Consider the following 12,759-nt stretch of genomic DNA (forward strand, 5'->3'; position numbering starts at 1 on the left):
GCTTCTGGAGAAGGTGGAGACGGAACCATCGTGCCGTGATGATTCTCCGTCGCGGAAGAGCTGCTGCTGCTAATGTCCCTGCTAGCATCGGCCCAGTTATATGGGGCGGGTAGCAGGAAATTCTTCGCCGGCATCATCAGGAATGGAAGTCGGTGACGGCGCCCATGATGATCTTGCTCCAGGAGAGCTGTGCCTCAGGAGCGGCAAGAGAATGGCCCGACACCCGTTGGTGGCTCATCTCGGGCCATCTGTTCCATGAAGAATCTCGAAGAATCTCTCGAAGATCTTGAAGGCTTCTTAATGTCTCAAGGGCTGAGGAAGAAGGGAGAGCTGCTGCTCGAGCTGCGTGATATACCCTCAGGGAGGGGCGAGGCGATGTGCTAGCGCGCGGCTAGGATTGGTGCGCAGGTTTCAGTTTTGTCTCAGTGGATTGGCTGGCGCCAAGAGGAGTACCAACAGCGAAGCCCATAGGTAGGCTAAGCATTACACGAAGTAGAACAAACTAATTTTAACATCAAAAATATTTTTGCATGATTTGGAAACCAACTGTTTACAGTCTATTTCATTCTGGTCAACAAATAAACTTTAATGAAAGAAACAAACATTTGTTTGTAGTTGTTTTACAGTCTCTGCTTCACATTTGATGGAGATTACATTTTTCTGATCTGAATTTCTGTCAAATATTAACTATATGTAGACTGTTCTCTTAAAGATCACGCAGTCTAGAAGGCATTTTAAAGCGACACTAAGGAACTTTTCAACCTTAATAAAACATTTTAATATCTTTTGTGATGATACATCGACTTACAACTAGCTGAATGACCCCTCTGTCACGGGCTGAGGGCATCAATATTGCTTTCACTTGGACTAAGCAGCTGTGAGGAGGGTGGTAGGAACCCTGCACACTAAAAAACTCCAAATGTGCGGACTGCTTTACCGCATGCGTCACATCATGATATAACATTGTTTAGCCACCATTAGATTCATTACCTCGTCGCTATCCGTCCTTCACACAGCCACTGGAAACAAATGTAGCCGAGTTCAGTCCAACAGCATGTGACCAGGAGCAGCATTTTACCACGCCACGCGCTAGTCCTCATGGGAACTGCAGTATTCCTTCAGGCAAAACACTACCGCTTTTGTCCACTGGCGCCGCCAAAATCAACAAAAACTGAAAGCTCCTTGGTGTCGCTTTAAAGCACTTTTATTCAGTGTTTGATCAGTCTGTAAAGAAAATTACATTTCATTATTGATCATCAGATCTTCCTCATTGATCTGAGAGAATTGAGAATGTTTCCAAAGATGAACAAATCATAGTTATGAAACTAATGGAAAACACTCGGTGTCCATCTCTTTACAAGTGATTCCCTTAAAAAATGAATAATTATTTTTGCTCTTTTCAAACAGTTACCACAATCAAACAAAAACAGATGATACCCGCTCACACACACTACACTGGAGGGAAAACACAGATATGAAATACAAGATGCAAATAAAGAAAGAATCACATGTAAACATCTTACAAATAAAACAAGAAAAACAAACACTCTGCCTCTATCTGCATCAAAATACAAATAAATGATGTTTCAAATAACGCAATAAAGCCAAACACCATCTGAGTGGAAAAGCCCACCTACTCACACGTTTGTACATGTTGCTGCTTCCAGATTAACAGATTATTCCTCACACTCAATGACTCGTTACATCTAAAGTTGATGAGACGTTTCTGAACACAAAGAAATCAAACTCTGTCCATGTTTCTGTGACAAAGCTGTGAGAGACAAAATAAGAGTGGAGAAGGTGCAGAAACACACATCATCGGAAAAAGAAAAGATGAACAAGTGCTGACGAAGGCTGTTTGATTGACAGCTGATCTGTGTGCAGCGGAGAAAGAAAACAACAAGGAGCTCTCAGCAACCATAACGGAGACTCAATGAGTCAAATTACAGGATGGAACCAAATCACTGCTCCTGATGTGACCTCAGTCTATTTCAGCTTCATCAACTCTGCACTTGATCCAGAGAGAAACCAACTATTACACCAGACTCCAGCGAGGAGCGGCTGAGTGAATGTGGTCTGGACTCTGTGGAGGAGAGTCATGGTCTCAAAGATGCTGTAGAAGGACAGAATACCTGCTGTGTGATCCAGGAACACTCCCACTCTGGAGGAAGGAGGACCTGACACTGGAGTTACAACATTGTTGTGATAAAAACTATAGCTGTTGTTGGAACAACGCAAAGCCCATGATTTGTCATTATTACCAAAACCGCTTTCAGTCCAAAGTTCTCTGCTGATATTCTTGTATGCGACTGCTACACGAATGTCTCCTCTCATCTCCACCTCCCAGTAACAACGTCCAGTCAGACTCTCTCTACTCAGAACCTGATAACATATAGAGAATCTGTCTGGATGTTCAGAATAAAACTGTTCAATCTTCATTAATGTGACTTTTCTGTTTCCCTCTGATAATAACAGCCAGTTGTTTACTGTGTTTGGATCCAGTGTGAGTTCACATGAGTATCTGAAGAAAGCAGCTCTGGTCGTTGGCTCTGGTTGTGACAGTAAAACATCCACTTCAGTCACTCTCAGTGAGATGTTTGTCCATGTTTCACTCAGGATGTCCTGGAGTTTGTCTCGGGCCTCTGACACAGCTGCTGTCACATCCTCAAAGTATCTGAGAGGAGCAGTGTGGAAGCTGGATGAGTGTGTGGACTCACTGAGAGCTGACAGTGATGGGAAACTGAGCAGAAACTCTGTGTGATCCTCTGTGTGTGAGAGCTGCTCCAGCTGGCCGTCTGTCCTCTTCAGCTCAGCGATCTCCTGCTCCAGCTTCTCCTGAAGCTCTCGCACTCGACTCACCTCTGTTTGCTGCTGGGATCTGACCTGCTGCTCAACATCTCTGCTTCTTTCCTGGAGGAGACGGATCAGCTGGCTGAAGGTCTTCTCACAGTCCTCCACTGTCTGATCAGCAGAGACATGGATGTTCTTCACCTCCTGTTCCAGCAGCTTCACGTCTTTCTCTGCGTCCTGGATCCTCTGCTGGATGATGTGTCGACTCTCCTCCAGCTCCCTCTGCCTCTCCGTCCTCTCTGCTGCAGCTGACACTGTGTCGTGGCCTTTGTGTTGGTCCACAGAGCAGAGGAAACAGATGCACTGCTGATCGGTGCGGCAGAACATCTTCATCACCTCATCGTGACGAGAGCACATGTTGTCCTGCAGCGTCTTGGAGGGATCCACCAGCTTGTGCTTCTTGAAAGCAGCTGAATCATAATGAAACTGAAGGTGCTGCTCACAGAAAGAGGCCACACACACCACACAGGACTTGAAAGCTTTGAGTTTTCTTCCAGTGCAGACATCACAGGCCACATCTTCAGCTCCAGCATAGCAGTGATCAGCAGGAGCAGCTTGAAGTCCGCTCCTCTTCAGCTCCTCCATCAGAGCTGCTAACATGGTGCTTTTCACCAGGACAGGCCTGGCTGTGAACGGCTGCCTGCACTGAGGGCAGCTGTGGATTTTCTCCTCATCCTCTTCACCCCAGAAGCTTTGAATACACTCCATGCAGTAGCTGTGTCCACAGGGAATAGTCACCGGATCCTTCAGGAGATCCAGACAGATGGAACAAGAGAAGCTCTCTCTGTCCAGCTCAACTCCTTTCTGCGCCATGTCTCCTCTCTGTGGCTCCGACTGTGTGACTTTCACTTCCTCACAAGAGAAACTGCTCTGACCAGTGATCAGCCCGTCATGTGTTTGCATGGAGCCAATCAGCTGCTGCTCTTCACCTCTGTTGGTTCCACCCATCTTCCAAACAGAGATCTGAAGGGGAGGAGGAACTCTGTGGAACTGCTGGAGCTGCTTTATTTTAACCAGACTCATGTAATGATTTACAGTTTAGAGAGAACAGAGTCAAGGTGCAAAACTTAACAACAACTCATGACATTAATCATACTGGTGAATCAAAGCAACATTCAAAACATCTTTAAATTAGAGATTAAAAGGTTCATAAAGTAATCATCTTCCCTCCTGACCTGCCACCTTAAAGTGGTGGGGGAGTTTCAGTTGGGGGGGTGCTTATGAAGGAGGTTGAGAGGTACCAGCTAGATATAGTCGGGCTCGGCTACATATGTGTAATTGAAATAAAAAGAGTTAACCAACATGGCCACAGTGTCTGTGAGTCAAAGTCCATAGAGAACAAAGTTCAGGTTTGCAACAGAACAACTTGTGACATTGATTGTATAGATGAATGAAATCACATTTTATTCACCTGATACAAAATATTGTCGTGACGTGATGTGAATCCTTGTGGCGCCCCATAATGTATTAATTTCCTGAAAATGTAATAAAATTTTGCACTTTACTCGATCAGAAATATGATAAAACCCAAGAATATGATAGCTTGTAAAACTTGAAAGATAGAGTTCTACATTTTGTGTTTTGAGTATCAGACAATGTTTTATACAATGCATTTGAAAGAAAGAGACTGTTGCTTCCCTAAACACACCACTTCTTTCGACAGTTTTCCAGCAAATCAATACTTGAACCAACAAAAGTTCATTTTTTGAAGTTCATTTTATTTCAACACTTCATTTGAAGAGGGTGTACTCAAGTATTTATCGCACCCACACATTAAAGCTAGGGTTGGCGATTTGAATGAGATAAATTTTTTTAAATACTGGTTAAAATGATCTTTATGACCCGATGGGAAACAATTCATAGCGTGTTCTTAAAGTAGTTTGGAAAATATCTGCTATCTACAGCAGGAGTAAAACGGGAAAAACAGCAACCAATCGTCTTGACGGGACACCTTTTTTTAAACCAATCAAATCCCTTCGTCGTTCGACCTGCCCCCTGCGCGTACATGTCAATGGCGTGCACTGACCCTGATTCAGTGCGCGCGTAGAAGGACGGAGCGTCGTTGCAGAATGGCGGAGAAGAATGTTTGGGGCTTTACTTACCGGTGAGTGCGCCATACTTGGCATAGTGCAAATAAAGAAAAATGAAGAAACGAAGCGCTGAGGACAGGTTACGCCAGGAACGCACTGGACGCGGAAGTGCTGCGCGCACCACGCGCACCACGCGCGCGGAACGTCTCTGCGTCTCCGCTCCCAACGGAGCTCCTCCAATGGGGTGGGAGCTGGGCGGAGCCTTGGAGAGATGCTACATTCGCACTACATGCTAGTTTTCCAAGATCGCCAACCCTAGCTTTAAAAGTGATTTGATGTGAATATAAGCCTATATATCCACTCAAATCGTTCTTTTATCACTTTCAACATCAAAGCGAAAAAATCCCCCAAAAATTATTGTAAGTGAAAATAAGACAAAACAAAATCTATCCATCCATCCATCCATTTTCTACCGCTTATCCGGGGCCGGGTCGCGGGGGCAGCAGTCTCAGCAGGGATGCCCAGACTTCCCTGTCCCCAGACACTTCCTCCAGCTCCTCTGGGAGGATCCCAAGGCGTGTCCTGGGTCTTCCCCGGGGTCTCCTCCCAGTGGGACATGCCCGGAACACCTCCCTAGGGAGGCGTCCAGGAGGCATCCTAAACAGATGTCCGAGCCACTCGGTGGGCTCACCACCCACCGAGGGAACCGTAGGGGCCAGGTGCAGTGTGGATTGGGTGGCAGCCGACGGCAGGGTGCCCGGCGACCCGATCCCCGGACACAGAGAACAAAATCTATATATTTTTTATTCTCTGCAGCTCAGTACCATCCTGGTGGTTGAGAACCATTGTTCACATCATCAACATGTTTGTTCATAAATGGAGATTGCCTGAAAAAAAAGATATCCTGGTTTGAGCTTCTAATTTTATACTGTGGGGCTGTGAACATGGAACTGAAGAACCTTAGTATGTGACTGGACAATTTCTAGAATGGTTTCTCTTGTGCAGTCAGTCACCTGCTGAATTTCACTTTAAAACAGCAGTGCTCGCTCGGTTCTGAAGATAATTTCATCTTTATTGATATAAATAAATCTCATAATGTACTATCAGTTGTGACTGACCAGCATGTCCCTTGACACCTTAATGATTAAAAGTGATGTGATAACCATTTTTGAATGAGGCCTATATTCATGTCAGGTCACGTGTATGTCGGTGTAATGAACACTGAAGTGTCACTGACTTGTTTACATGAGGTAGTGATTTGTTGGAAAACTCAAGTGAAGAGGTGCGTTTAGGGAAGAGTTACCTGGGTCTCCAGTGCTGCTCACAAGCTGCTGGATATCTGAGCTGGACTTCTGGTCTCTAAAGGAGGTGAGTCCACCCCCCACTCAGCAGGACCAGGATGTCCCTGAGTATCTGCACGTGCAAATGGCTGGATGGTGCTCAAGGTCTGCACTTCACCCAGCAGTCATCCTTTCTTTCATTCAGAAAAAGACTCAACTGAAAATGTAATCATTCCCCAATACCAGTATTATTACAATATAAGTCAGGATATCTTATTACATTATTTGTGAAGTTATTGAATAATTGGGTTTCATTACATTTTTGGTTTGTCAGTTTTAAAAACTAAAGAAAATTGTCAAAATATTGACAGAAATTTTCAGATACTTTCATTTTAAATTTCTGTGACAGATTCAAACAATTTTAAAAGTTTCACGTAAACCATTACAGGAAATATTTTAACAGTATCTTCTCATATTTTACGAAGCACCTGTGTGTGTTTTTAACAATTAAATTTAAACCTGAACGTACTGGTTTGTCATATGTTCTTTGAAAACATTTTAATATTGATCACTTCAGACTTCTACAGAGACGTTAGTTGAAAGTCATGACAATCGGGTAGATACTTTACACCGGAAGACCTCTGAACTTTTTGACCTTTTTTTTTTTTTTGTGAAAGCTGGAACTTCAAACTTGGACTGAAATCCTTTACACAAAGAAGCACAATTTGTTCAAACAGAAAAAGAGCCGACAGACTGCAGCCTGAAGAGACACTGACTGGTGGTCTCTGCTGGGACACCAAGAAACCCAGCCATGCAGAGATCAATTCCAAACTTTCAGGACACTTTTGTTTTGAAAGTGCACAAAGCTAAAAGGTGGAGGTACAAGCCCCTTTGTGCCATCTATTATAATGGGTAACGTAAACTCTATGCCCAACAAGCGCGATGAGCTGGAAGCCCTGATGAAGTGCGAGAGTGCTTACCGGGAAGCTTCGTTATATCTGCTCACGGAGACCTGGATGAATGAGACCCTGCCGGACTCCGCTGTTAGCATCCCCGGCTTCACACTCGTTCGAGCAGACAGAGCGGCGGAATCCTGCGGGAAAGCGAGGGGTGGTGGACTTGCCGCGCTGGTCAACAACAAGTGGTGCCATCCCAGTCACATCACGGTGAAAGTCAAAATCTGTACCCGTGATGTTGAGCTCCTGGCGGTCGGATTAAGATCATATTATCTCCCGAGGGAGATCCACCTGGTCGCCGCCGTTATTGTTTACATCCCGCCGCGTGCGGACGCGACGTCAGCGTGTGACGTCATCCAGGAGGCGGTGTCCAGGATCCAGTCCTCACATCCAGAGGCGCTCATCATTATTTCAGGGGACTTCAACCATGTTGATGTGAGCCCTCATTTAGGCGGCTTCACTCAATATGTGCAGTGTCCAACCAGACAGAACAACACTCTGGACCTGTGTTATGTGAATGTAAGATCTGCTTACTCTGCCGTGCCTCTGCCTCCCCTTGGAAAGTCCGACCACAGTCTCATACACCTCAGACCATCATACAAACCATCTGTGATGAGACTGCCTACGGTCAGGAGGTCTTTTAGGCAGTGGACCCCTGAGACAACAGCCAGGCTGAGGGACTGCTTTGAATCCACAGATTGGAATCTGCTTGTGGGTTCAGACATGGACAATGACATCGATGAGAGCGTGGTCTGTGTCACAGACTACATAAATTTCTGCACGGATGTAGTAGTGCCCCTGAGAACTGTGCGCTGCTTCCCAAACAACAATCCGTGGATCAGAAGTGACACAAAACATCTGCTGAACTGTAAAAAGGAGGCTTTTAAGTCTGGTGACCGGCAGAGAATGAGGACTGCTCAACATAACCTGAGGAGGGCCATGAGACGGGCCAGGAGGGAGTACAAAGCAGGACTCGAGAGGAAGCTGCAGGATAAGAGCTCCCGAGAGGTCTGGAAGGGCATGAGAACCATTACTGGTTTCAAGGAGAAGGGATGTGTAGCTCCTGGTGATGTGGACATGGCGGACGAGTTCAACCGTTTTTACAACCGGTTTGACTCTGTACAAACGCACGCACACACTAAGTGATGTCCACCCGGCGGCCACTCCACCTCTGCTGCTGCGACCTGCTCCTCCTCTCCACCCAGCGGCTGCTCCACCTCTGCGGCTGTGACCTCCTCCTCTACTCCACCCAGCGGCTGCTCCACCTCTGCTGCTGCGACCTGCTCCTCTCCTCCACCCAGCGGCTGCTCCACCTCTGCTGACGTGCCGGCCTTCACTGTGGAGGAGGTGCGTGTGGAGCTGAGGAGGCTCCATGGACGGAAAGCTGCAGGGCCTGATGGGATATCACCACGGCTGCTGAAGGAGTGTGCGTCAGAGCTGGCTGTGCCTCTCCAAACCATCTTCAATCGAAGTCTTCAGACTGGACTTGTCCCTGCGTTGTGGAAGACCTCATGCCTTGTCCCAGTGCCCAAGGTGGCAAGGCCTGCAGGGATGAAGGACTACAGACCAGTGGCCCTAACATCCGTGGTAATGAAGACTTTTGAGAGGCTGCTGCTCCGGCTGCTCAAACCTCAAGTGGAGGGGGGGCTGGACCCCCTTCAGTTCGCCTATCAGGACAGCATGGGAGTGGACGATGCGGTCTTGTTTATGGTCCATTGGGCGCTCTCCTTTCTGGAGGGAGCTGGAGGCAATGTGAGGTTGATGTTTTTCGACTTTACAAGCGCCTTTGATACCATCCAGCCTCAGCTACTGAAGGGGAAGCTTGAGAGGATGGGAGTGGATCCTCTCTTTGTTCGCTGGATCCACAACTACCTGACTCTGAGGTCACAATACGTCCAGCTTGGGGGATGTGTATCTGGGACCCTGATGAGCAACACTGGTGCACCGCAGGGGACTGTTCCATCTCCCTTTCTCTTCACACTGTACACTGCTGACTTTGTAACAATTCGCCCGTTGTTTCCAGGACTATCTTGCCACACGCATGAAGAGGTCACGGGCGGAAAATGACAACCAGCAGGGGTGATTAACTGGGAGACGACAGACTCAGGATTGACAACAAAAAACACATTTATTCCGGGAGAGAGGAAAAAAAAAACCCCACAACTGAACACAAGCAACCCGCCGCTCGGGCGCTCCTACTAATAAACTTTAACCAGAAACGCCGCACCTCGCGGGAAGCCCCAAAAAACCACAAAATCTCCCCAAAGACCTGTCTTCCCCCCCTCCCCCAATGTTCCCCCAAGTTTGAGGAGCACGTCCCTGCACGGGGACGGACTGAGATGCCGGCCGGCCGCAACTACTCACGCCCCTGCCCAAATCCTCAGTCCTCTCGCCTCCGACGCTCCTCCTTTCCAGCCCGGCGGCTCCGTGGCAAACAGCCTGTAAATCCAGAGGGTCCACAATACTCCCGGAATTATAATCCCACTGGTGCAGATCCGTCCTGGCCAGCGCTCCACGGCCTCTTCATGCATGTGGCAAGATCGTCCTGGAAACAACGGGCGAATTGTTACAGAGTGGTGGCCCGTACGGGGAGCGCGCGGATAATTACGACAATCGGTACACCTACTAGGCTGATACGGGGTTCAACCGCGGCTCGGGGGGCATATTTAGTCGCTAAACTTAAGTGCTAGTTTCGGGTGCGTGTCCCTGTATCAGCGCGTAGGGGTGTTTTTTTTTCCCCTCCCTTTTTCCCCTTTTATGCACGCATCGCGCGCGCCATTACGCACGGCTCTTACTCGTGCGCGCGTCTCACGCGCACATCTGCGGGCAACCATAAACACATTTCATTCACAAATGTAATACTCCGGCTGGTGCCTAATCTGCACTTTCCAGGGGCGTACCTGGAAGCATGGAGGGCAACACACCACAGGAGCTGCAGCAGGAGGGGGAAGGAATGGAAGGAGCAGGAGACACTGAGGACACCGCAGCTCCATTCCGCCATGTCACAGTATGATCCAAGGAGTGCCGGGTTTCTGAGTTGACTAGTCAGCTGGAGTCCATGTACCTGCAGGAGCCAGACCAGAACTCGGTGCATGAGGATGATGAGGAGTCGTCGGTGGAATCCAGTGCAGTCATGGAACAGCTGCAGGGTCTGCAGGAAGCTGTGGACAGTCTGGGGACCCGTCTCAAAGAAGCAGTGGACAGCACTCTCTGCAGAGAAGAGGGTCTGAGGGCAGCCATGGCTAAGCTGGGGGAAGAGCTGAAGGAGTATGTGGACGCGAGTCTGCAGCGGATGGATCGTGTGGTCGCGGCGTGTTTGCAACGCAGAGATGAGCAATGGCGTGAAGAACTGAAACAGCATGAAGCCAAAAGCCGTCTGTCCTGGAGGCCCACAAGGTCATCCACGCCTGCCGCTCCCATGTCCACTGGACCCCGATCCACCACTGATGTTACTCTCGCCCTTCCTCCTGTGGTTCCTTCCACCCCACCCATCCGTATGGAGTTTCCCAAGTTTGGAGAGTCAAGGAGCTCTGCAGACATAGTGGACTTCATCGAGCAGTGTGAAAACTTTCTGACCCTCCGGCCATTGGGCAATGCTGAGCTGATGGGTACGCTGAACGCGGTCCTGAAAGGTCCTGCGTGGAGTTGGTGGTTGGCGACGCGCAGTAAAATTAACACATGGGTACAGTTTAAGAAGGCCTTCTTGGAGGCCTTCCTGCCCTCTGACTACCAGGCGGAGATTGAAGAGCAGCTCCGTGCCCACGTGCAGGCACCCCAACAATGTCTGCGGGACTTTGTGTATGACCATAGGGCGCTCTGTTTGAAGTGGAGACCAGATATGGGCGAGGGGGAAATCGTGCATCGCATCCTCAGCGCGTGTAACCCAAGGCTGGCGAGTGGATTACGGGGGACTGTGTCCACAGTGGAGCAGCTGGTCAAGGTGGGCTCGCTCATTGAAAGAGACTGGAGTAACACTGGAGCCGTGTACAGCAGACACACCCGCCAAAGAGGCCTGGCAGGAAGGTGGACCAAGGGCCAGGACGGAGCACCGGAGCGGACCTCGCGACTGCTGTTGGAGAACCGTCGCTCCTGGTGGTGCCCATCAGTATCCGTGGGTGGAAAGGGGACTCGGTGCTGGATTCAGGATGCACATATTCCCTGATGAGGCGCTCCTAATGGGAGGCTGTGAGGAAGGAGGATGAGGTTCTGGTGCCAAGCGAGATCCCAAGGTTTGTGATGGCCAGCGGACAGGAAACCAAACCTATGGGGAAGACCACTCTACTCCTCGGACTGCACGACTTCCAGGGAGCGCTAGCAGTCCACATCCTGGCTGATGAGCAGCTGTGCATGCCGTTACTTCTTGGACTGGACTTTATGATCATGGCACACCTTACTTTGAAGCCCCATCTCAGGAAGTACCTCATGCCGGGGGGAAAGGAGCACGCATTTCTCCGCAAGACACGAGAGAACCTCCTGTGGCGCCAGGAGACCCCTAAAGTGAACTTTTATGTGGCAGACACCGGTTCCAGGGCACCCCAGTCGGTCATGCCCCTCCTGGACGCTCAGCCTGAATTGGTGCGGCCGCTGCTGCAGAAGTGGGCTACTGTTTGGACTGAGACCACTGGGGCCACCGATGTGATTAAGCACCGAATAATTACGTCGGATGAGGTTCCAGTGTGACGACGGGCCTACAGAGTCTCCCCGCAGAAACAAGCCATCATTGAAGAGCAAATTCAGGCCATGTTGGAGAACCAGGTCATCGAACGTTCCACCTCACCCTGGGCATCACCGGTGGTCCTCACTCCCAGGAAGGATGGGACGCCGTGCTTCTGTGTGGACTACAGAGGCTTAAATGCCAAGACACAGCCTGACGCCTATCCCATGCCCCTGGTACATGAGATCCTGGAGTCCATGCAGGGGGCTCAGTATTTCAGTTCACTGGACCTTCGAAGCGGATACTGGCAGGTGGCTATGGACGAGGAGAGCAGGCTCAAGACGGCGATGACCACGCATCTGGGACTGTTCCAGTTTAAGGTCATGCCTTTTGGCCTGCGAAACGCTGGAGCCACGTTTCAGCGGCTGATGGAGCTCGTCCTGGAGGACCTGAGGGGGAAGGTCTGTTTTGTTTACATCGATGATATCATTTTTTTCTCGAAAACCCAGGAGCAACACCTGCTGGACCTCGAGGCCGTGTTTGCCAAGCTCCACCAGGCCAACCTGACTCTGAATGTAAAAAAATGTCATCTCCTCCAGAACCAGCTCAGCTTCCTGGGACATTTGGTGTCAGGCCAGGGGGTTGAAGTCGATCCAGCCAAGGTTTCAGCCATAACAGCCTTCCCTGCACCCACGGACCTGAAGAGCCTCCAGCGGTTTCTGGGAATGGTGGGCTGGTATCATAAGTTCATCCCCAGACTGGCTGATATCGCTTCTCCCCTGAACCGTCTGAAGAAGAAAGACGTTCTGTGGGAGTGGACCCCTGACTGCCAGGCTGCATTTGACCACCTCAAGGCGCAGCTACAGTCTCCACCAGTCCTAGCTCAGCCACAGCTGCAACTGGGGTTCCAGGTTCACTGTGATGCCAGCGACGTGGGCCTGGGGGCGGTGCTCATGCAGGACATCGACGGTGAGGAACGACCCATAGCT

At 49.4% G+C, this 12,759-nt stretch overlaps 1 protein-coding gene across 1 annotated transcript; it reads right to left on the reverse strand.

Moving 5' to 3' along the window:
- Window positions 1-1,069: 1,069 nt before the first annotated feature.
- On the reverse strand, window positions 1,070-3,721 carry LOC115392969 (tripartite motif-containing protein 16-like). Its single transcript, XM_030097697.1, has one exon. The coding sequence runs from the start codon at window positions 3,661-3,663 to the stop codon at window positions 1,987-1,989; it is 1,677 nt and encodes a 558-aa protein (XP_029953557.1). The 5' UTR covers window positions 3,664-3,721; the 3' UTR covers window positions 1,070-1,986.
- Between the last annotated feature and the right edge of the window lie 9,038 nt (window positions 3,722-12,759).

This window comes from Salarias fasciatus, chromosome 8 (genome assembly GCF_902148845.1).
Source record: "Salarias fasciatus chromosome 8, fSalaFa1.1, whole genome shotgun sequence".
In the NCBI taxonomy this organism is placed as follows: Eukaryota; Metazoa; Chordata; class Actinopteri; order Blenniiformes; family Blenniidae; genus Salarias; species Salarias fasciatus.

What these genes read in the sequence shown, in the direction of transcription:
- LOC115392969 (XM_030097697.1), bottom strand. Translation starts at nt 3,663, where the DNA reads ATGGCGCAGAAAGGAGTTGAGCTGGACAGAGAGAGCTTCTCTTGTTCC.